This window comes from Polistes canadensis, unplaced genomic scaffold (genome assembly GCF_001313835.1).
Source record: "Polistes canadensis isolate GaletaPanama2010 unplaced genomic scaffold, ASM131383v1 scaffold_347, whole genome shotgun sequence".
NCBI classification, from domain to species: domain Eukaryota; kingdom Metazoa; phylum Arthropoda; class Insecta; order Hymenoptera; family Vespidae; genus Polistes; species Polistes canadensis.
The window spans coordinates 85,118-109,140 of NW_014569894.1; the positions used below are offsets into that span (position 1 = coordinate 85,118).

At 30.3% G+C, this 24,023-nt stretch overlaps 5 protein-coding genes across 6 annotated transcripts; 3 read left to right on the forward strand and 2 right to left on the reverse strand.

Annotated features, from left to right (window-relative positions):
- Positions 1-1,814: 1,814 nt before the first annotated feature.
- Positions 1,815-3,529, reverse strand: LOC106791856 (gamma-interferon-inducible lysosomal thiol reductase-like). 2 transcript variants are annotated; one of them, XM_014757825.1, is made up of 6 exons: positions 3,262-3,529; positions 2,971-3,093; positions 2,765-2,901; positions 2,495-2,682; positions 2,092-2,412; positions 1,815-2,003 (listed from the first exon to the last, which is right to left on the reverse strand). In XM_014757825.1, exons 3-6 carry the CDS (start codon positions 2,874-2,876, stop codon positions 1,917-1,919), a joined length of 708 nt encoding a protein of 235 aa, XP_014613311.1. In that variant the 5' UTR covers positions 2,877-2,901; positions 2,971-3,093; positions 3,262-3,529; the 3' UTR covers positions 1,815-1,916. The 2 variants fall into 2 exon arrangements, with proteins under 2 accessions (XP_014613311.1, XP_014613313.1); XM_014757827.1 differs by having other exon boundaries at positions 3,180-3,362.
- A 101-nt stretch (positions 3,530-3,630) lies between these two features.
- Positions 3,631-5,717, forward strand: LOC106791855 (DNA-directed RNA polymerases I and III subunit RPAC1). Its single transcript, XM_014757824.1, has 7 exons — positions 3,631-3,947; positions 4,028-4,075; positions 4,180-4,370; positions 4,452-4,636; positions 4,718-4,906; positions 4,991-5,239; positions 5,322-5,717. The coding sequence occupies exons 1-7, from the start codon at positions 3,891-3,893 to the stop codon at positions 5,432-5,434; spliced, it is 1,032 nt and encodes a 343-aa protein (XP_014613310.1). The 5' UTR covers positions 3,631-3,890; the 3' UTR covers positions 5,435-5,717.
- LOC106791857 (guanine nucleotide-binding protein subunit gamma-1) lies at positions 5,492-6,232 on the reverse strand. The gene has a single exon (XM_014757828.1). The coding sequence runs from the start codon at positions 6,183-6,185 to the stop codon at positions 5,973-5,975; it is 213 nt and encodes a 70-aa protein (XP_014613314.1). The 5' UTR covers positions 6,186-6,232; the 3' UTR covers positions 5,492-5,972.
- Positions 6,233-6,851: 619 nt separating this feature from the next.
- LOC106791861 (RNA polymerase-associated protein RTF1 homolog) lies at positions 6,852-10,335 on the forward strand. The gene is made up of 6 exons (XM_014757833.1): positions 6,852-7,100; positions 7,635-7,893; positions 7,996-8,641; positions 8,745-9,471; positions 9,663-9,933; positions 10,040-10,335. Exons 1-6 carry the CDS (start codon positions 7,020-7,022, stop codon positions 10,144-10,146), a joined length of 2,091 nt encoding a protein of 696 aa, XP_014613319.1. The 5' UTR covers positions 6,852-7,019; the 3' UTR covers positions 10,147-10,335.
- A 3,948-nt stretch (positions 10,336-14,283) lies between these two features.
- LOC106791860 (cofilin/actin-depolymerizing factor homolog) lies at positions 14,284-22,444 on the forward strand. Its single transcript, XM_014757832.1, has 3 exons — positions 14,284-14,556; positions 21,136-21,378; positions 21,924-22,444. Exons 1-3 carry the CDS (start codon positions 14,554-14,556, stop codon positions 22,122-22,124), a joined length of 447 nt encoding a protein of 148 aa, XP_014613318.1. The 5' UTR covers positions 14,284-14,553; the 3' UTR covers positions 22,125-22,444.
- Positions 22,445-24,023: the final 1,579 nt, after the last annotated feature.

A 24,023-nucleotide genomic window follows, 5' to 3' on the forward strand; every position in this document is an offset into this window, starting at 1 on the left:
ATTATTATTATAATTATTATTATTATTATTATTATTATTATTATTATTATTAATTATCATTATTAATTATTATTACTATTATTATTTAATATCGAAGTGATGAAACTGAATGAGATAAGTAAAGAAAAAAAAAGGAAAAAAAATCGAAAGAGTGAACTACTACTTGTATTTCTGGTGACCTAGATTGCATTGATTATAAAAAGACAAAATAAATGTATCCTCATTTTTAGGTCACAAATATTTATTACTTGTCCTTTTTTAATTACCAATAGACCTCTCATTTCAGCTCTCTCATCTTTTCTTAGCATTTAATTAATGGCACTCGGAGATTACTCTCTTTGCTAAGAAATATTTAATAGTAATCAATTAACTAATTAAAAAGAAAAAATAAAACGCGTTTTACTTTGAAACAAACTTCGTTAAAACTCTAAGAAGACGTATTTTAAATACATACATATCTATCTGCGTGTAATTTAAAACAAATAAAATAAAATCTCTCGCTTGTAAAATCTTCCTCTTCCTTGTGAAAATTAGATATTATAGATCGCAACGCAGGACATTGATAATAATGATGATGGTTAAGGTGATGATAATGATAATGATAATGATGATTAATGATGCTAGTGATGATGATGAGGAATATGCATTTACACAATTGGTAATTGCTTCATATGTGTGATGTCATTTGTGAACACATTAAAAAGTTGTCTCTCGGTAAACAAAAATTAGTCTAAGCAATATGTGTCGATATATATTTTCACTTTATAAGATTCATTTTTCAATTTCATCTGTATCTCCCGAGAAAGAATGAAAGAAAGATGATAACAACAAACCAATATAGAAATCGTACATTGCTTGATATAAAAAATACATAACGAATTCGTATTCTTTAAGTTCTATTTGAGATCTCACGCTTGATTTTGTGGCCCAATTTCTCATTTAGCCAAGGAAACTTTTTTTTGTTTTTTCTTTAAATCGTCAATAACAATTATGACCTCTCTTGTAATTTACGTTCATCTCTTTATCAATAATGCTGTTATTTTAACGATTCAACGGTGCTCCAATATTAAGTGTTATCGATTGTTTTTTACTTTTTAAGAGATTTTTCTTTAAAATAATAACTAGTGCGTTTCTCTGTTGCCAAAAAAAAACAAAAGAAAGAAAAATTTAAAAATATCTATATATATATATATATATAGCTACTCGATTAATTAGTTTATTTATTATGTTGAGAACAATACTCATTATTCGATTGTTATTGTTTCACCCTGATTTTAAGTCTAAGGATAATAATTTAATTGTTAGACTAGAGTTTGCTCGCCTTTTATATTTGTTATTAAAGATGATTATAAATATAAACAATAATACGGCAGAAGTACTTACCTCTATTTTCAATGCATCATATTCAAAAATGGTTGCAATCAGCGTTTAATCTTTCAGATAGTAAAAATTAATCATGGATGTTTCTTAACACTTCTTATCGTAAATAAGAAAGCAGCACAATTTGTATAAAATGTTAATGTTGAGTTAATAAATTGTTCCAATGTATAAAATTGTGCATATGTCTCTGTAATTCCTGTTTTATGTTGTTACACGTGTTATGTCATGTTGCGTTTTGTTGGCAATTTCGCAACAGTATAATAAGGAAAATATTATTAGAATAAAGAAATATATATATATATATATATATATATATATATATATATATATATATATAAGTAACAACTAATATACAGAAAAATATATACTATAAAAATTTACTTTATCTATGTTCTACATATGTTTCGTACATAAAGTAATGAAAAACGTATAAATAAGTATTTTCAAAAATATATTTCGTAAAGATGTATTTTCAATTAATTAGATGGAAATAAAGAAGCTCGTAGATTATTAAATAAATGTTGAATAAAATGTAATCATAGGCAAACTTTAGGTTTGATTTTAAATATTGAACATACTTCTTGGAATAAATTTCTCAAGATTTTAGGCTGGTCCTTAAGACTCTAAAAAAATGATATTGCATTGAAATAAATATAGGAAAGAAAAATAAAAATAAAGTATAGCCTAGTATGTAATTCAAATGACACTTACATCGTTAAGAGAGATCGTAGGTATGAAAGAAATTTGTGGCCTAAGTGCACTTGTTAATTCTCCGTATTTGGCTAAAAGTTCTTTTCCTTTAGCTCCTGAATAACATTTGGAAATGGCATTAAAATCCACGTTCATTTTCTGCGCACAACTTTCCATTATTTTTATTGGTTCGATATTGTTTTTAATCATGCAAGACAAGTAATTCAATAGAAGCGATTGATCTTTAATAAGATCAATGGTACACGCATGTACCATATTCCCTTGACATTCGATTGGTCCATGTTGACATTTAAATTCATAAGTATGATCATTTTGTGTTGTCTAGAATATAGGAAATTTTTTTTAATATTACGCAAAGTTTTATTTCATATGATTGAGAAACATTTAATTGTGTTTTTCATACCAAAGCTTTTCCATACGGTATCAATGTGACTTTAACATTTTCTTTCAATTTCATATACGTAGGCAACAAATGCTTTATAAAAAAACTTCGAGAATCGGGACAAAGCGTCTCGTAATATACACCTATGTGAACTATTTCTTTTGCATCTTCCTGCTTCATTGTCATTGACTTACTTTCCCAAGACTCTTCTATGTAAGTTTAAAAAATAATAATTTAGAAAGACCTATATTAGGTCATTCGTATACAACACTTTAAAAAATAGTATTTTACCTCCCATAACATTATCTTGCGCTAACAGTAACCATAATTTAGAAGATTGCCACAATAGTAGGAATGCAGAAATAATCAGCAATATCTTCCATCGAAAACTGCCTAACCCCATTATCTAAATTTATTTTCTACAAATACTGTAATATACAATGAAGGATAAATAAATACTATTTTATGTGTATAAAATATTATGAATATTAACTTACCAATATATGAACGCATCCATAAAGACCACAAATATATAGACATTATTTTTATACCTTTTTTAAAAGTCCATATGTTAATAATATTTTTAACGTGACATCATAGACAAATTTTGATTCTGTTAACTGTAAAGAATAAAGAGGATTAAATATTTGATTTTTATTAACAATAGTAAAACTGGCTAAATTAACACCTAACTTTATTGCCTAACCTTATTACACACATACGTTTATGATAAAACAAAAATAATCTATTGTCTTATTTTTCTTACGCAATTAAATACATTATTTCACCTTATTATGTTACAAAGAAACGTATGAATGTTAATTGCCGTGAATTCCGGTTTAACCAAGAAAGGAAAAGATTTGTCATCGATCTTATTTATGATAAAAAGCATAATCTAGTACAATAGATAATGTTAAGAACGTTAAGAAAAATATACATTGTTTCATTTGAAGAGATAATTTTATGTATCATTTTAAAGATACATTTTGTTTTTTCTCTTATAATATTTTATTATAAGTGCACATAACAAGAGCTCGTAGTTGTATTTTTCTTTCGCTGGGTGGCAGTATGAAAATTTACCGATAAGTGCCATTTTAAAAGAAACGCGCCAATCGTTCGCTCTTTTAAATACAATAACTCGAACGAGTCAATTCATGGTTGTAACTTCGACTATCGTCAATTTTACTAATCGATACTAATTCAAAAATCGATTGTTACGCGCATGCGTGATTAAATACGTTAACATGTGTTCTCCAAATGCATTCTGTGGTGCTTGATCGAACATAACCTGCAAGAGATATGAGTAATTGAGAATTGTATTAATTTTATTAATTGTTTATAATAAAAGAATAATTGTAATAGCGTTTGGAATGTTAAGATATCAATAAATATAAATATTAATATTATACAATTAAATATGGGGGAGAATACGAGAAAATCACGCGTGATAATGGATGAGAGTGGAATATCAAATGTAAGTTCATTAAAATATATATTATTCTTATTATTATTGTGGACTGTTATTGCATATATTATAATATTTTTATTTTATAGATAATTGAATATTCTTACGATAAATGGAACCTACAGGATTTCATGAAAGTACAGTATTTTACACATATTTATATCACACACACAAGATGTCGGAGGTTTTACCGGCAAATTTCAATATGTTCAACTATTAATTCATTATTATATATTTACAGAATTTTAAAATAGTTATAGTAAAAGAATCTCAAAATGAAAGAGAATTAGAATTTGATCTAATCAATTGCCATTCATCGTTTGTTAATGCTATACGTAGAATACTCCTAAGTGAGGTTCCATCTATGGCTATAGATAAGGTTTTTATATTAAATAATACCAGTTTAATTCAAGATGAAGTATTGGCCCACAGGTAATGTAGAAATATATATGTATATTAAATTCAAATTTAATCGTGAATAAAAGTAAAAATTAATTGAATATAAATGTGTAGATTTGGACTTATACCTCTAAAAGCTGACCCTAGATTATTTGATTATCCGTCTACTAACGAGAAAGATGAAAACGAAGTTAGCGATCAGGATACATTAAGATATGAAATTAAAGTGAGCTGTACTTGGAATCCACAGCCACCAAAAGATTCTAGATTATCATCCGACATGTATAAATATAATAATGGTAATACTTTCATTATATTTATTTAGAATTGTAATATTTAGTAATATCAGAGAACAGAAATTGTATATTTTTATTTTATAGTTTACAGTAAGGATATCAAGTGGGTGTCGATTGGACGTCAAGCAGAATTATATCCTAGAGGTGTAGAACAATTGGGTGTTATAGAAGAAGATATTTTAATTAGCAAAATGAGGCCAGGGCAAGAAATTCATGCTTTTATGCATGCAGTTAAAGGTATCGGAAAAGATCATGCCAAATTCTCTCCAGTAGGTACGTATCCTTTTCTTATAAATTTCTTATATTATTTGATTATATTAGAGTAATGTAACTTATACATATTTTTATTTTATGCAGCCACTGCTTCATATAGATTATTACCGGAGATTAAAATATTAAAACCAGTGAGAGGAGATTTGGCTCCACTTTTTAAAAAGTGCTTCAGTCCTGGTGTCATAGAAGTTGTCGAACACCATAAAGATAACCCTGATTCAAGGGAAGCTGTTGTCAAGAATGCACGTTATGATAGCTGTTCTCGCAATGTCTTTCGTTATGATGAACTGAAGGATACCGTACAACTAAGTCGAGTATCGAATCATTTTATTTGTGAGTTCTTTTATTTATTTTAGATTAGTAAAAAAATTACTTTTCCCCTATTTATAGATATTTTATTTTTTGTTATTTACAGTTACTATTGAATCTGTTGGTGCGTTATCATCAGCCGTATTATTTACAGAAGCTGTCAAAATATTAAAATCCAAATGTAGAACATTTTTAGATGAACTTGAAAACCCCTCATAGTAAGTTCAATGTCTTATTTATTTTAAATAAAAAAAAACAAATAAATACTTTTTTTTTTTTATAAATAATTTATTGTCGTTAGAATCCCATACATCGTGTATTTTTTTTTGCAATTATGTGCACCCGTAACATTTATGAAACATTTATTTTATTATAATATATTGTTTTATTTTGATAAATGACAGTAATACCAATAATTGCATACCTTCTTCTTCTTTTAACTTTTATGAAAATATTGATATGCGAAATATTGTATAAAACCTTTGAGCATTAATAGATAAATGTATAACATTATTTCTAAAAATATATATGCATACTGTAAAACATGAGGCACGTGTAGGTACTGTAAAGTTATCATTTTATACAATAGCCATCTAATTCAATATATTATAGCTTTGTTTAAAAATTTTTCATTATTCATGTTAATAAATATATGATGTTATCATTTGGAAGCCAAATGAATATAATTTGGAATAATTTAAATGAAGTTAAAGTTCAACATATAGTAGAATATTTCAATTATAAACATGATGGAATATTACAGAATGGCGCATGAGCTTTTTTCACGAAAGGGATTAGACTTCTGCGATGAGAAACCAACCAAGAGGCAATCCTCTTGTTCGTGCTCAGTAATATATTTCATAATATCATCTATAGCTTTGCTGACCATTATACGCTTTATTGCAGCTTCACGACGCAATTGCTCAGTGATCATGCGTTGCTGTTGGAGATTTGTTATCACCATGTCCATAACAGCTAATATAAACTTAATTAAATGCTTCTGATTTTGATAATATTGAAATTCTGAAAAAATAAATAAATACAAATTCAATTAATTCTGTCAAACCAAAAAATTGTTAACTTCCACACTTGTAATATTTAAAGTAATCAATTTCAAAAGTAAACTTACACTTGGTTTTTTCAATGATACAAAAAAGAAAATTTGTATTTGTATATTTTCTTATACTTCTTATTAACTGTATTTCCTTGAAAACTTGAAAAAGGAAATAGAAATTGAAGAGGAGGAAACCAAACCCTAAATACAGCAAAAGTATGACGTATCTGATTATTTGTTCCTCTCGTGAAAATAACCTATCATAATAGAGATATAATAGGTTCGATTTTAATTGGTTAAAATTCTAGACTAATCAAATTTAATCTCGTGTAATTTAAATGCTGTTTGAAAAAATTTAATAATAATGTGCTTTTAATCTTTTTATTAATTATCAATTATATTATATTTATAATTATATATTATTAATATAATAATTATATATATATATATATATATGTACATAAATGTTATTTAAATTTTAAAAGAAAAGTCCCTAGAACATCCAATAGCGTCATCTACTGTTAGGGTCAAACATGTCCTAATATACAATCAATTTTACGTTTTTTATGTTTCCATACATGAAGATTACTGGTCAACACGGTGATCAACACGGTCGTATCATTTAGCGTCTACAGTTCCCGCGTTGGTGTCTATTTCGGGATTGTTTCTTTTAGTATATTGCATGTTACATTATTCTTTTCTAATAGAGTCTAAGCTTTCGACAATATTCCTGCGAATATTAATTTGACGATGCCGAAAAGAAAGAATCAAGCGTTAATAGATTCGGAAAGTAGTGGCAGTGCATCCGAAAGTGGATCGGATTTAGATAACGTAAGTAATCTAACCTTATACACAATTCACATATTTTAGTTTGTCGATATTTCGTTTTTCTCTTAGAAATAGAAAACATTATTATTTCTTTCTATTGAAAGCATGCATTTATTGTTTTGCTATAATTAAACTCGATGGCAGATTTTTGTATTTATTTCTAATCTATTTTATCGAGGAAAATTATAGTCAAACGATATCATCTAACCTAATTGGCGATATACTGCTATCATTTGTCTTTTATCAGTTTTGTTCTAAACTAATGCTTCTTATTTAAATTAATGAAATAAGATTAAATGCATAAGCAGCCATTTTGTATTTGATCGTTTTTATAGTTTTGATAGATTATGTGATTTAAGATAACATTTGTTATATACGTTATTCTACTTATATACATACATATACATATGTATTTCTTTATTGGCAACACTTATTGTTGATTTTGTATCTATTCTTAAATTAAATATCCGAGATATTAATATTTAAACATGAGATCTGTTTAATTTTATCTTATATAAATACTTTTATAACATGTAGGATCTACTTTCGTTGGCAAAGAAAAAAAAAAGTAAAACACAAGACGACTCTCAATCCAATGAGGACAATAGTATTGCTAAGAAAGATGCCAGGCATGGTACTGATACATCAGATTCCGATGACGATTGGGGAGCAAAGACGGGAAAGATCAAAAAGAAAAAAGTTCCGACTAAAAGGAGTAAGCGGAAGATGACTAAATCCAGTAGCGAGGAAAGTGGAAGCGAAAAAGAATCTGCTAAGGTTTCTGAACCGGAAGAAGGTACGTTACATTATTTTGGAAGTGAATAATCTGTTCCCAAGAATAGAAAGAAAGTAAAGTAAGAAAAGTTTTCTTGAATATGTTTTGTTTTTATTACAACAGGTGAAGTCTCAGATTCTGATCCAAGCGTATCCGATTCTAGTCAAGAAGAATTTAATGATGGTTATGATGACAAATTAATGGGAGATGCGGAAGATCAAGCAAGACTGGCGCAAATGACGGAGAAGGAGAGGGAGCAAGAAATATTTAAAAGAATAGAACAAAGGGAAATCATGAAGACCAGATTTGAAATAGAGAAAAAATTGAGAATGGCTAAGAAACAGGAATTGAAAAAACAAAAGGAATCTAAGAAGAAGGAAAAGGGAGTGGAAGATAAAAAGATAGACAGGGCACCGGATCCTAAAGAGAGAAGTAAGGATCGTAAGAAAACAATAGAAGAGAAACAAGATAAAAAATTTCACGCTATGTCTTTGCTTAAGGCAAGACGCGAGGAAAAGAAAGAAAGGGAAGAGAAAGAGAAGCAACGAATAGAACAACAACAGCAACAATCTAAAGATATAGAAGAAGAAGAATTAGAAGACGATCACAAGGGAGGTGCTAATAAAACTAAGCTGAAAGCTTCCGATATTTATTCTGATGACAGTGGTTCTTCGGACAGTAGAGAAGAGGAACCAAGTTCCAAACTGGAATCACACCAAAGATCATCTTCCAGTGAAAGTAGGGACTCTGACTCTGACACGGACAAAAAGTTTGTATTTTTATATTTAATTTTTTGTTTCTTTTCTATATTTAAAAAATATTTCACAGGAAACTTCATTATTTTAATGAAAAACTTTTGTTTAAAATTTTAGATCTGTAATCAGTAACAAAGCCAAACCGAAGAAACCATTATACGTCAGTACTAAAGATGAGTTGAATAAAATTAGATTATCTCGTCATAAAATGGAAAGATTCGTTCATCTTCCATTTTTCGATCGAGTGGTACAAGGTTGCTTCGTTAGAATCGGCATTGGTAATAATAACGGCAAAGCAGTTTATAGAGTAGCAGAAATAAGCGGAGTTTGCGAGACCGGTAAAATCTACCAATTGGGTGGTACGAGAACGAACAAAGGCTTGAAATTAAGACACGGTGCTCAAGAGCGTGTATTTAGATTGGAATTTGTATCCAATCAAGAATTTACCGAATCGGAATTCTCCAAATGGAAAGAAACATGTGCTTTGCAAGGCATATCGATGCCTACATTCGACGAAGTGGAACAAAAATTGAAAGATATTAGAGAGGCCTTAGTATACGAATTCAAAGAGGAGGATATTGAGAAAATAGTTAAAGAAAAAGAAAGATTTAAACAAACCCCATATAATTATGCTATGAAAAAAGCGCAATTAATGCGGGAAAGGGATGCAGCCAATTGTAGAGGAGACGACGAAACTGCAAGTCGTCTTAATCAAGAATTGAGCGAATTAGAAGAACGTGCATCCGAACTTGACAAAATGAGAACGGCAACGATATCTAGTATCTCCTACATCAATGATCGTAATAGAAAAAAGAACGTTGAAGAAGCGGAGAAAGCTATAATGGTAATATTACATTCTTAACAATTCTATCATTTTTTATGATTTTCACGTGTATATATATATATATATTTTATGATATACACGTGAAAATCATAAAAAATGATAGAATTGTTAAGAATGTAATATATATATATAGAATTGTTAAGAATGTAATATATATATATATATATTAAATAATGTATTGAATTAATTAGGAGGAAATTAAAGCTAACAAGGGGAAAAAAGTGGATGATCCATTCACTAGGCGAAGTACTAAACCAAGAATGGTTTATAAACCAGACGAAGAGGATGCACCTGCAGCGACTGCGACAACTGAAAAGTCAGGTTCTCAACAAATTGGTGATACTATTTCATCGGTCAATGAAAAAGAAAATGGCCAAGAAGTAAAGAAGAAACAGAGCACCGAAGATTTATTCAATGCTCATGACTTTGATATTACAATAGATTTAGAAGTACCAATCCCAAGTAAGTTCACAACTAAATTTCATTCTCTTCCATTTAATTCGTATAACTTTTACACAGGCATTTCATTTCTTTTTGTATTCTATTTTATTTTATCTTTTATTTTCAGATAATCCTGTTAGCGTTTTACCTAAACCTGTGAGTAATATTAAGGATACAGGGCCTCGTCGTTCCTTGAACTTAGAAGATTATAAGAAAAAGCGAGGACTTATCTAACAGTTTATTTACTTTAGACTGAATAATACTAAAATTAATTTATCAATGTTATGTTGTAATAATCGATATAAAAATCTTAGCTATTTTTATCACTATTGATCGAAAGTTAAAATTATAGTATTTTGCTAGCTGCTCGTCATAATTATTATTATCATCATCTTTTTAAAATGATTACAGAGAGAGATCGTTTTTGCCTATTATTATTATTATTATTATTATTATTATTATTATTATTATTATTATTATTATTATTATTATTATTATTAAGAGAAAGATCTTTTAACAAGTATGAAAAGATATTGTTGTCGGTATTACGATAAAATATTTTTCCTTAACAATAGTCTTATAAGAAGAAGTACTTAAAGAAAGAAAATGGTATTATTACTTGGACATTAGAAGAAATTCTTGATTCCACTTTTTTTCCTTCAAATGTCATTAACGCATTAAGTGCCAACCCTCTTTCATTGAGTTTTTCGTTAAGGCCATGATGATCTGTCAGCTGTTAAAAACATAAGAATGATATCGGCCATTAGTGATCAACATGCTCATAAATTTAGAAGTTTTAGCACATATATATACTAAATTAAATATGCAGAGGGTGATTGGTAAACAAACATAATCTGTTCAAAGCGAAAGATATTTGCTATTCATTGCATAGTTCTATAAATCTTACACACACATAGTGTCGCTTTTTCTGGTGTTTGTTATCTGAACATCTGTTTTCATTATCCAAAGATAAAAATCTGTCACGAAAGTAATTGTCCGATTTGTTCATGGTTCAAACTGATTATTAATCAATCACCTGCTGTATATATTTTATGTATTTATATATCTATATATATACATATACACTTGTACTTATTCATTTCAATAATTAAGTGAAACATTTAAGAGAAGAAAAGTGGTTGCAAGATATTTTATAACAAAGAAATACAAGACAAGGTGTCCTAATATTTTTCTTGTAAGTACTGAAATTTATACTCCGCTAACAATTAATGATATATTACANCATATATATATATATATATATATATATATATATATATATATTTCTCTCTCTCTCTCTCTCTCTCTCTCTCTCTCTCTCTCTTTTTTTCTTTCTCACGAAATTTTTATATCATTCATAATAGGACTTGTAATTATTCCACAGCGAAATACTACATACGAGAAACTGTAGTTATAAATAACTATTAAAGTTTATTAGTGTGTTACTGTAATCATTAGTATAAAGTATATATATATATATATATATATATATATACTTAATATATTTTCTTTTCTGTTTTTTTCTATTTTCTTCTCTCGTAAATGTAGTGGTATTGATGTTATACGGAAGTTTATTAACGTTAATGTAATTGATGTGAAATGATGTTTTAAAGAAATTTTAATTAGATTTCTAATTTATATTTTTATTTAAGATATTATCTTATTTTGACAAATTTTTCGTTTTTTTTTATCAATAGCAAGAGTAACGTTTTAGAACTTCTTTTCTTTTCTCTTTTTTTATTAAGTGAATGAAATGTTTAAAGTAATCGAGATTAATAATCGAAAATTGTTGCTATTCAGAATAACTTATAAAAAAAAAAGAAAAAGGGAAAACAATTGTATCGTTGAAGAAAATTATTTTTATCACATTAATCTATATAAAAATCTAATGGTTATAAATATCTTTTTTAAAATATGTAACTATATTCAGAGGAACGTGGTATCTTTAATAAATAAAACAACATTCTCGTATCTTCAATATCAAGTTTTGTACCTCGTTGAAATACGACTAAACCAACAGTAATTTATTCTATTAATGAAATTTGTAAATATCTTGAAGAAAAAGAAACTAACACAGATAACAGACATTTTACAATTATTTATATATTTTTAAACTACTATTTCAATAATTTGGGAAATGAGAAAGTTTATTTCAATGATTATTAAAATGCATGGCAGTTTTCAAATGCATATTGATTAAGGACGATGACATTGTATCGCTACTATTATGCAACTGTGTGTCAATTGTAATTGATTTATTATATAAAAAAAATCTGTTTATCTATAAAAGTATTTGCTCTTGTATATTGCGTGACGTACGCAATTATACATGTGCATATATAAACAATGGCTGTGTAATTAATTCTTTAACTGTTAATATGTGTATGTAACCGGATTATATATTTCCTTTTTTTATTGTCTCTCTTCATTTTTATGATAATGGAAAAAATATTCAACGTGAAGAGATCAACAAAGTCAAAATTAATTGATTATATGGACAAATGTAAACGTTTTACTCTGAATATTTTAAATATCTTTGCTATTTTTCTGTACGTAGTAAAGTATACAAAAAATTATGATGATAATTATATTCTTACAGTTAAAGGATTAAAAAAACGTTATATAGACAGATTTTTAGAAACACTTCCATGTCGTCGCTTTCCAAAGAAGTGATTTTTCGTTTGTATAATTTTTTTAGGGAGCAATAAAATTCGAATGAATGTTTGACGACTATTATCGAATATAATTTGGTGAATATCTATATATATAAATATTTGTAGAGAGAGGAAGATCGCAGCAAAAGTGTGATTGAAAAATCTTAACAACTATGTTAAAAAAGAATACTCCAAGATGTAATACTATATACATATATATGTATTACAAGACACTGTAAAATAAGTCTAAATAATAGGAGTCCATTAGGAAACTATAATCTATTTGTTCATAAAATTTTACATCTAAGTAAAAACTAACTTTAAGTAATTGAAAAATTAGAAATACTTGTAATTACTGTTGGAAGTTTATCCTTGAATGATTTAAACGATAAAAAGATTTGTACACTCCCTCGATGCTATCCATAGAATATGTTTATTATATTATTTAAAGTAATATATTTGTTATATACATAAATCGTGCTACTAAGATATGTTGTAACTATTTTACAATAATTAATAATTTTCATTTCAATTGTAAAATACTACTTGATTTTATAATCGTATTATTAAGTAACGTTAATCGATATAGTAATCATTATAAAAATGACATTAGTATTATACATTAATATAATCTGAAAGAAAAAAAATAGTTATAAATAATCCCCGATCATTCTTTATTTGCCAAAATAATAATAATAATAATAATACTTATATATACAGTAAAATAAATATATGTATATATATATATATATTAATACATTTTATATTACAGAACTTTGGTGAAAGGAAAAAGACATGATTCGAATTTCGCGCTTTTAAGTTTTCCCGCGTAATTATATTCCTATGCGCGCGCAAAGATGACGGAAAGCTGCGCAGTCGAGAAGATGCGATAGAGCGATGCGTACGGGTCGTTTGCACGGCGCTGCCCATATAAGGTAATTTCCCCACGTCCCGTGCAGGGATTGGCTAGTATGAGTGGTACGTCCTACCGATGACTAATTCCAATGAATTTCGTGTCATCGGCCGTGCTGCACGATCGATTCGACGAGACGACCACGACCGCGATCACGACGATGACGAAGACGACTACGAAGACGACGAGGATTAGGAGGATGAGGCAACCCGAATATATATATATATATATATATATATAAGTTTACCCCTCATTCACAGATCGATTTCATTCAACGATCCACGGCAGATTTAGAAACTTAATAAGCGGTTGAGGCTTAAATTTTATCACAAAGAAAAAAGTCATTAAAAAATAATCCTATGCTGCAAATTTATTTGGGAATTTCCATTTAATGAATGAAATATTCGATATATGTATATGTTCATTTCTATGTACATTTATATTTTTAACGATCTTTTCTCCACAAATTATGCGGCGCTGCTATTCGTACGTGCAGTCGATCGCGATTTTTCTTGTCAAATTGGAAGGAAGAGGGAAAAAGGTGAGAAAAGATAGGATACGAAAGAAGAGGGATAGAGAAAAAGATAAAGAGAGAGAGATAGACATACATACAAACAGACAGATAGACAAGAAACGAGAAAGAGAGAAAGAAATTTAGCAGTTGCAGGAGAAGTAGACGCAACGGGCCAATAGAAACTTATCCGCCAATTGGAGTGCGCGCGCGCAGGCGTAGGAATACAGGATTCGCGGAGAGGCAAAGAGCCATGACTGGAGTGGGAAAGAGTGATAAAGAGTAGAAGGGAGAGAGAGAAAACGAAGGAAGAAGAACGCGCAACGTTCCTTCTCGCTCGCTCAACTTGTCCAAGAGAGGAAAGGAGAGGGAAGGCCTCCTCCCTTCTCGTTCCTTCGTGTGTCGCGACCCCCGGCGACTGGACACACTGCGCCTTATCCAGTTCTACCCGGAGCCGAGGCCACCGCGAGTGTTACTTTCGAGTCGGGTCGAGTTCTTCGAGTCCTTCGTTAACGCAATTCTTAACACATCGCTTCTTCGTTTCTATACGACATCACGATAAAATGGTAAATATTATCCTTATTATATATCATTACAATAATCATAATAATACTAATAATCGTTGTAATAATTATAATTATAGAAAAGATTCGTGAGGCATATATACATATGCTTAATTGTCAAGTTGTCGTCCAAGAAGTTAAATGGTATTTTCGTAAAAGCTTTAAATTCCTGCTCTCTTCGTGAATTGTAGACCGATTCGCTTTTGTGGTTATGGCCGCGGTGGACGCGCCGCCGCCGGTCGCCATTTCTACAACCGGCGGATATGCTGCGGTACAGACCATCCACTCGATTGTTCTCCTTATTCGAGCACGATCAATCTTTCTTACAGACACATACACAACTCTCTCTCTCTCTCTCTCTCATTTTCGTTTATTTTCGTAAAAGAATATGATTGATTTGTTAAGTATCCTCGAGAATTCGACATTAGGAGGTTAGGAGAGGCTCGGCTCTTCTGCCGGTCGCGGTTCTGACGGTGGGGGTTTTTCCTCCTTTTTTCCTCCCTTTCTCTTTCCTCTCTTTATTGCCTTTTTTACTCTCTCTCTCTCTCCCCCCCCTCTCTCTTTCTTTCTCTTTCTCTGAAGATTCTTATCATGAAGAAAGAATTTTCGTTTTCTTAGTTTAATTATAATAATCATTGATATTCTTCGTAACTGTTCAACGAATCTTCCTCAACAATCCGTTGTTGAAACCGGCCTATCAAATTCGTTGGATTTCTTCAGTACTTTTTTATAACCGATACTTGAGAATTTTAAATTATCGTTCAATTTTCATGAAATTTCACTTTACGTTTGCTATCATGTAATTTGTACTTTGCGTTTCGCGTTCATTGTCATCTCAATTGTAATATTATTCCCCTCTTTCTCTTTTTGGTTGATTTGTGTTACGTGTTAGCCTTAACCAGAGAGGAACTGTCATTGAGAGTTCGCCAGAATCGATTCAACGAATCATCGAATACGAGTCATCATCGACTGAATAATCGTTTATTTTATTTGAAGTCGAGTATGATTCTTGATAAATATTTTTAATAACGACTTATCGGTTTTTTTTTATTCGATCGATAAAAAAGAACTAATGTACTTATAAAGAAAAAAAGAGAAAGAGAAAGAGAAAGCAGATAGAAAGAACAGATGCGAAATATTAACACAAAAAAGATGGATGTCGTACCGTTAACGATATGCAAGCTTCAAAACGAATCGAAATGCGATCGGTGTATGTCGGACGAGTTTGTATGATAGTGAGGAGAGTACTGTGGGATGTGAAGAGAGAAAAAGAGAGAGTGTGAGTGTGAGCGAAGGATTGGAAGGGAAAGAGAAAGATAGAGAGAAAAAGTATTCAGTATTGCCGAACGTTTAGCGCGACCATTTTCTCTTCACTTCCTCTGATGCTCCACCTCCTCCTCCTCTTACGGTAGCCTGGATATTTTCAGACGCGTACGAGACACAGCGAATAGAGTTGTTCGAGAAAAAGAGAAAGAAAGAGAGAGATGGAACAAAGGTAGGACGATAGATGAGAATAAAAAAATGGATAAGGATGGTCAATGCGTTTTGACGCTTGAAAACGATACTTTTTTTCGAGATATTATATATAGAACCCTATTTTTTGTATACTTCGATTAGAGATAAGTTTAGTTTAGTTTTGTTTAGGTTCTTATCAATTGTGTATTTGTTTAGTTATCGCAATAGTCTTTTTCTTTTGAGGAAAGTCCTGAAGTTTGCCAATGTGTTGCGTTTGAAAATTCCTGTGTTACATTTGATAATGTAGTGCAGGATCAAAGAAAGAAAACTGTGGGATATTTGAATATGTCGAAAAGAAAGTTGGATTTTTTTTTTTTTAATTAGACTTTTTATATTAATTGGAAAACGAAAAAAGAAAAGGTTTTAATTTAAATCGTAATGCACACTCTGGTACTACTCTACTATTATTATCTTATTCCTATTCCAAGAAATTCTTGCTTCGCCAAAATCTATTTTTCTCTGTCGCTGCGTGCTGTCTTTCTCTCTCTCGCACGTTCACTCGCGGTATTTTGTGGTCTAGTGTGCGCGTCGCGTACGCGTGTGTGCATATTGTGAGAAAGAGCGAGGCAGAGATGAAATTTATTCGACGGCGAATGACGTTTAAAAGCAATCGGAAAAAATTTACGAACGATGATTTATATTTTAAATAAATTTAAAAATTAAAGAGAATAAATTAAAATCGTTCCATTATCATATTAGTGTCAACGACGAGAGATCGCGGGGACTACAATGAAGTTGGTTACAATGTGATTGATCACAATGACGGCAGCGGAGAGGGGAGAAAAAAGGGCGCGCATTGGTCGTCAATTCAAAAACTTGTTTCCGAACAAATTTCATGGTCGAAATATGTATATTTATGTTTGCTTTCTTACTATACTTGCTATGAATGACTTGACAATGAACTAGAAAAGCTGGATAGAGAGAAGGAAAAATTTCGTCTATCAACGCTCTATCGTCTACAAGGAGGTCGACCCTTTCTTTCTCTTTCTCTCTCTCTCGCTCGGTACGTCTTTTGCTCCGGACAGTGACTCTCAAAGTTCACTGACGTCTCGACCGATAGGTTGATCAATCTATTCCTCAATCGAGCTTAGCTCGTATTAATCTAATTAGCTGCTAATTTTCTTTCACCACTCCTAACCTTTTAATTACCATCGAATTTTTAATTAAATTTATATTTTTGTTTTGAGAAACTTTTATTTATTTGTTTTGTTTATATGAAATCTTAGAAAACACGTTTTCAATAATTCTCACTAGAAAGTAACCTATGTATAACGCGTTCTATTTTTTTCGATTAATTTTAGAAAGATGATGTCAAGGTACCTCGTTGCAATAATTTATGAAATTGAAATAGTTTCTAAGATAAATGGCAACGACATTATCTTTCTAATGAAACTACGCGACGACGAATCATGATTTATAAGAGAGTATAATTATTCCCCGTATAATTTTCAAACACACATTTGTGTAGAAATTGTTCTGAAAATAGTATTACTTTAGTTAAATTGTTGAAAAATGGCCTCGTAGAAATATAAATACATTCGAATCGAACGCGATCGATTGTAGCTCGTATAAAAAGAAAAGGAAAGAAAGGACAAGACGAATAGATAAATCAAATGTTCTATTAGATCGTTTTCATTTGTCCTATTCTTTATATCTCTGCTTAGCAACGACACATGAAATGATCGTTTAAACGACGCGACTTGCGAACGTTATTTAACCATCACAACGTCTCTCTTTCTCTGTCTCTGTCGTTAACTCAACAACGTTCCTTTCTAAAGCGATTTATATTTTTTACGTTACAGCGTAGCAAAATGGTGCACTCTCAAGTAGCAAAAGATAACAGGTAGAGGTGATCGATATGATTTCGTTTCATACCAACGTGAACGTAGTTCCATTTAATACCCTATTCATTTCCTATTTAAATAAATATCAACATAAAATAAACAGATCAATGAATTAAGTGCATCGATATTGTAGATATTTTCAATAGAAATCGATGTTCGAGATATTTCCCGATATAGATACAAATTCGAATCCATGACATTGTCCTTAATTCCGTTATTGGCTATCTTCGGTCGAATTCGCAATGACGCCGGTAGCGTCCCAGAATTTTAGATATAAAGGATAGAAAGGAAGATGGTGGAGTAAGGAAGAAATGTGGAAACACGCGTTAGAACAACTAGAAAGATAACGAATAGGAGAAGGAAAGGTAAAACGAAAGAAGAAAGAAAACAATAGAAAATATTATATCTAGTATATGTGTGAGCGATATATATGTATATTTAAATCTATTATGTATGCGATTAGAAGAGAAAGATAGGTCTAACGACGCGCATGCCTCCTCTCCTTTGCTCGTGGTGAATCATCTTTCGTTTGACCTTGCGTCACCATGCACTCTTACATACCATTTTACTCTCATCGTGTATATGTATGAATAAGTATGTATGTGTATGGTAAGCTGCACTTAAGAAAAAAGACGACACAACACGACGAGGATGAGGACGAGGACGAGGACGAGGATTAAGCACGTAAAGGGCGTTTACAGTACGTCCTAGAGGGAGCCAAGTGTATTCCTAACCGTAGTGTAGCACGAAATATCGACCGAGAAACTGCATCCCGGCGTGGACGATTGTATACGTGTATTTGATGCATGTATGATGGATGGATGCTTCTGTGTGATACGTATGTCCTTCGAGCGTGCGTTTATTATCCTCCTGTTGGTCACACCACCATAGTCAACGCACATACTCTTCTTTTTTTTCATTTTATTCTGTTTTTATCAGAAAATTGTTATTCTTCTTTAATACGTAATTTAGTACAGAAAGTATACTATCAATGTATTATTCATTCATCACATTGATCACACAGTGATCACATTGAAATCAGAATATTTTCTTTTTTTATATATTCTTCTCGTTAATTTATATGTTGGAAGAGTATGGTCGATGTAGCAAACGTTTATTATTCTCCTGGTCATTATCAACACTTTCTTTATTTATTTATAATTTATTTCAGTTTGTAAAAAAGATATTACTCCTGTTAGTAGTAGATACATGCATGCATAATCTATAATCATACATATACACTATTGCACATACATATATAACTTATTATTAGTTCTAATCTTCTTTCCTGATTTCTCCCAATGCTTGCGTTTTAGTTCTCATTTAAAAAAAAATGTAATTAAAGAAGCAGTCGATGCAATTGTTAATTGTAAAAAACGACCGGTCATTGAAGTCTCGAAGACTTTTCAGAAAAAGTCCGAACTAAATATCATCAATGTAGAATTTAAGACATTGGATATTTGCGATTATATTTTATTTAATTATTTAAACACAATAAAATGTCTAGGAATGCCAGAATAAAATATTGGTAGATTATAATGTGTGTGGAAAATAATAGGCGGGCGCGTAGTCAAGACAACGTTAGTCAAAATCATTCCTATCAATGCCTTAGCGAGGATCAATAAGTTAGTTTCTTTAATTTAAAGAACCGAAATACAGTAATTTATCTTTGCATTGCATTGTTAGACTTGGTTGCTTGCATATGGCAGGGATACAATGTAAGCTTTTATTGTCTCTCTCTCTCTCTCTTTTTTTTTTTTTTTTTTTTTTTTTTAAAGTATGTCGGTTGTGACTCATTGCTATTAAACGACACACACGTTACTAGCAGTTTTAAGAGAGAGAAATGGAGGGAGATAGGTATATTCACTGTCGATGAAACGTCGAGGTATATTTGAAAATACATTTTATAATTGAATATAATTCTAATAATCAATGATTATTTCATACATTTTGTTGATTAAATTTTTTTTTAATAATATTTGAATCACAAATAAAAAAAGTGTATAGACTTGTGATTTGAAACGAGAAAGTAATTAATGGATCGTATTAACATTTCTCGATCGTTTCTACGATAATTTGAGAAAGCTTATTTCCAAATCGATGATTTTTGCGCTCATTGTCTTATCTAATTGATCAGGATCGAGAAGAATTCGAACCTTTCACTCTAGATCTGTGTGCGTGTGTGACGTCATTTTGTAATTAAACATTTCGTACGATTTAAAGTCTAACCGATCTACCTTATTGATAACTGATAAACGCTGACGTAAAAAAAACTATTATTTTGACAAATGTTTTTATTATTTATTTTTTGTAAAGATAATTTTAACATTTTCTTTCGTGTCAACGACGATTCATATAAATATTTATGCACGTAATGTTGTCCATTCTCTTAGTTTTATATTTATTTTCTCTCGTCATGTTCTTGTTCGTGGCACGTGTTTTAGCAAAGATCGCAAGGGTATAACTTTAGAAACTGACTCTCTCTCTCTCTTTTAAAACTTTTGAAAGAGAATTGAATGATTCGTGCGTGGGAAGTATTTATTCCTGTAACGTTCGACCACGTTTCTCAAGCAAGATTTCAACTTTTTAAAATTATTCTTCATCTTCACTAAATTTTATCACGTTTTTTTTTTACCTTCAATTTATTATAACCATGTAAAATATTTATATTTCGAAAGATCATCTTATTAACTAGATATTTTACAAATTACCTTTGATAGAGATTCTTTTCTTTTTTTTTTTTTTGTTATATTATTTTGTTAGTAATACAATTGTGAAGCTTAAACTACTTAACAATTTCTAATGGAAAATAAGTATCTATCTGGCATTGTAAGGATGGTGGTGGATATCGACACCAACAGGTGCGCTTCATTTATATAAATATTTCCATCTCTTTCTCTTCTTCTCTCTCCTTCTGTTCGTTTGAGTTATGCAACTGCAACTCTTGCAGTTTCTACTCGTCGATTCTTCCTGCCAATATGTTGAATGTTATAAGATTATAAACCAACTATATTTATCATTGGCAATGAAAAAATATGGTATTTACATGTATGCACATATTCTATAAACACATGAAAATAGAAAAAAATAATATATGAAAATATACCCGTTATAGGTAATCATTCTATTATATTATACTATATTTATATATGTATTATTTAATTTATTGGAGAACACAAAATGATGAAGCGGATTTTTCATAATTTCCTTTGATTTGTTTCAGGCATCAGGAGTAACCGTGGCGGACGTATGCAAGACGACGTACGAAGAAATAAAAAAGGACAAAAAGCACCGATACGTGATCTTTTACATCAAAGATGAAAAACAGATTGACGTTGAAGTAATTGGACCTCGTGACGCGGCCTACGATGCTTTTCTAGAAGACTTGCAAAAGGGCGGAAGCGGAGAATGCCGTTATGGTCTTTTCGACTTCGAATATACCCATCAGTGTCAGGGTACTTCCGAAGTAAGAAACAAAACATTAAATTAATTTTGTTCAATCAATCTCTTTTTTGTCATTTTTATATAAAAATTACTTGCATATATTATAATGAATGTAGTCCAAAAGTAATAGTGACTCATGTAATCATCTAAACGCATCTAACATAAATAACACGTGGATTTCGGTGACAAGAGTTAGTAATTTTATCTCAATAACAACAATAGAAATGCTACTGCATTGTTTCCCTTAAAAGGAGAAAAAACTTAGAGAGTAGTTGAATAAAAATAACAAATGAAAAAAGATATCGTTGATAATATGAGAATCAAGTACTATACGTATGCGTCTGATGATATGTAATTATGATTAGAGTGAAAAAGATAGATTAGTTACTTTGAATAGTCACCACCACCTTATCAGATTTATCACGTTAGCTTTTTATGAGACATCGTTAAATCAATTTTTATCATTGTCTCCGAGTGACGCGATTGAATAAGTTTCTTTTAAATTTCGGTTTTTTTTTTTTTCTATTTTATCATCTTTTTCTAATGTTCTAATGATTTTTTTTCTAGGCTTCCAAAAAACAAAAACTTTTTTTGATGTCGTGGTGTCCTGACACGGCCAAAGTTAAGAAGAAGATGTTGTATTCTAGTTCGTTTGATGCCTTGAAGAAATCATTAGTAGGGGTGCAAAAGTACATACAGGCAACAGACCTTTCGGAGGCCTCTGAAGAAGCTGTCGAAGAGAAGCTTCGAGCCACCGATAGGAATTAAGAGTATTTAATCCAGCGAATCCAAAACAATTGCTATTATTGAGAGAAATCATTAAGCGATAAGAAAAACACAATCTCCTTTCCCTTAAAAAAACAAAAAAATCAAGCATAAATAAAAAAATAAAAAAAAAGTCAACACCACTACTACCACCACAAGCAGAATCAATCAGCAGCAGCAACATCAACAGTACAGTACAGTACAGTAAAACAAGTACAGTACGTACAGTGCTATTATTTACTGTCCTATATTCGTCGTAGAATCGAAGATTCACGTTTTTACAGATTTTTTCACTTTTTAAAAGTGACGCCCCCCAAATGTGTGTCGCGTCGCGAGAAATGTTTGCGCTAAAACACGTACTGATTTGCTACGTGTGGTATTTTAGTCATCGAGTGAAATATATAGAGCGTAAATATTATTTAAATACATAAAACGAGAATCGAAATTCATAATGCGAATTAAAATAATGAAATAAAAAAGTAATGATAATAATATTAATAATAATAATAATAATAATAATAATAATAATAATAATAAAATAATAGTAATAATAATGAATAAGGAAGAATAAAAAAACGAAGAAAAAAGAAAATAAGAAGAAAATGAATAAGAAAACAAACATTCGCCCATTTTCGTACTACTACTACGGACGGTTATGTGAATTGCTCCGATATGATAATATTAATATTATACTATTATTATTATTAAAATAATTGTAAGGTAATTGCTCTGTAAAAGAATAAGAACACAGTTTATTACAACCAACAGTCAACAACAAGCAGTAAAAAAGAATGAAAGCATTACATTTTTGTCACAGGATGTATAATGTTAAAATTAAATTCATTTCATAATGGTTTATTTCTTTTTCTACGATATATCTTCTTTAAATAGCAATCCACTTTCCTTTTAGAGATATCCTGGATCATTGATCACATTTATTTATGCAGTTTCCATGTTTGACAAGAGTTATTTGGTCTCTTCTTTGAATCATCATGTTTACCGAGGAAGGGAAAACATGTTACGACAGTATTCACAATACGTAGGAAAAAAAATATTATTATTTGATAAAAGCATCATTTAAATTGGTTCACTCTAAGTATAAAAAATATTGATGAGAACATTTCGGAGATGTGCATTTTTCAGCATTAAATTCTCTGAAATTTTAAGTATCTTAGATGCTCCATTCATAAGATGAATTAATTTGTAATGAACAGATGTGTCTATCACACATTCTTATATCGTAAACAAATTTATTTGATTCATTATAATATTTGTAACGAGATTTCATTTGAATTTTTTATTTTTTTTTTATTTTTAAGATTTTTCTGCTATCTATGAAATAATTATTAAGTTAACAATGTGTGTGTGTGTGTGTGTGTGTGTGTGAACCAAAGAATACAGAAGTACATAGAAGCTCACAAGTCATCTTTTTTATTTACCTAGTTTCATTTTAGTTACTACCGGGACCACCAGTTGGCGATGACTGTTAATCTATAAAAAATATAGATTGTTTTAATTAATAAAGAGATATATATATATATACAATATTTTTTACCTCTATCATTCACTTAATTATTTGAATATAGTTTAAAACTCTATAATAGTGTGACCGTCACGCCAAAGCTTGGCGCCTCCGGCACTCTTACCGTCACGCCCCTAGTGGCGAAACAAAAGAACTAAAAAAAACACCACGCATTTGAACAACCGCTGTTATTCGCTCTCTTCCGTTCCAACCACCGAGCTAGACACACGCGTACTCATGAGCAGTAAACAAAGACGTGAAACTAGTCACTACTTCCTTTTTACTCTTTAAGATTTTGTTAAGTTTGTTATATATTTTGTACAAGACCTTTTTGATACGTTTTATAATAAAATATTTATATAATATTTTTCCCTAGTGAA

What these genes read in the sequence shown, in the direction of transcription:
- LOC106791857 (XM_014757828.1), bottom strand. Translation starts at nt 6,185, where the DNA reads ATGGACATGGTGATAACAAATCTCCAACAGCAACGCATGATCACTGAG.
- LOC106791860 (XM_014757832.1), top strand. An exon ending in AGTGTCAGGGTACTTCCGAA is followed by an intron (nt 21,379 to 21,923) that starts GTAAGAAACAAA and finishes TTTTTTTTCTAG; the next exon opens with GCTTCCAAAAAACAAAAACT.
- LOC106791856 (XM_014757825.1), bottom strand. Translation starts at nt 2,876, where the DNA reads ATGGGGTTAGGCAGTTTTCGATGGAAGATATTGCTGATTATTTCTGCA. An exon ending in GCAAGATAATGTTATGGGAG is followed by an intron (nt 2,683 to 2,764) that starts GTAAAATACTAT and finishes AAACTTACATAG; the next exon opens with AAGAGTCTTGGGAAAGTAAG. An exon ending in CTACGATCTCTCTTAACGAT is followed by an intron (nt 2,004 to 2,091) that starts GTAAGTGTCATT and finishes TCATTTTTTTAG; the next exon opens with AGTCTTAAGGACCAGCCTAA.
- LOC106791861 (XM_014757833.1), top strand. Translation starts at nt 7,020, where the DNA reads ATGCCGAAAAGAAAGAATCAAGCGTTAATAGATTCGGAAAGTAGTGGC. An exon ending in GTGGATCGGATTTAGATAAC is followed by an intron (nt 7,101 to 7,634) that starts GTAAGTAATCTA and finishes TATAACATGTAG; the next exon opens with GATCTACTTTCGTTGGCAAA. An exon ending in GGTTTCTGAACCGGAAGAAG is followed by an intron (nt 7,894 to 7,995) that starts GTACGTTACATT and finishes TTATTACAACAG; the next exon opens with GTGAAGTCTCAGATTCTGAT.
- LOC106791855 (XM_014757824.1), top strand. Translation starts at nt 3,891, where the DNA reads ATGGGGGAGAATACGAGAAAATCACGCGTGATAATGGATGAGAGTGGA. An exon ending in ATGAGAGTGGAATATCAAAT is followed by an intron (nt 3,948 to 4,027) that starts GTAAGTTCATTA and finishes TTTATTTTATAG; the next exon opens with ATAATTGAATATTCTTACGA. An exon ending in CATGTATAAATATAATAATG is followed by an intron (nt 4,637 to 4,717) that starts GTAATACTTTCA and finishes TTTATTTTATAG; the next exon opens with TTTACAGTAAGGATATCAAG.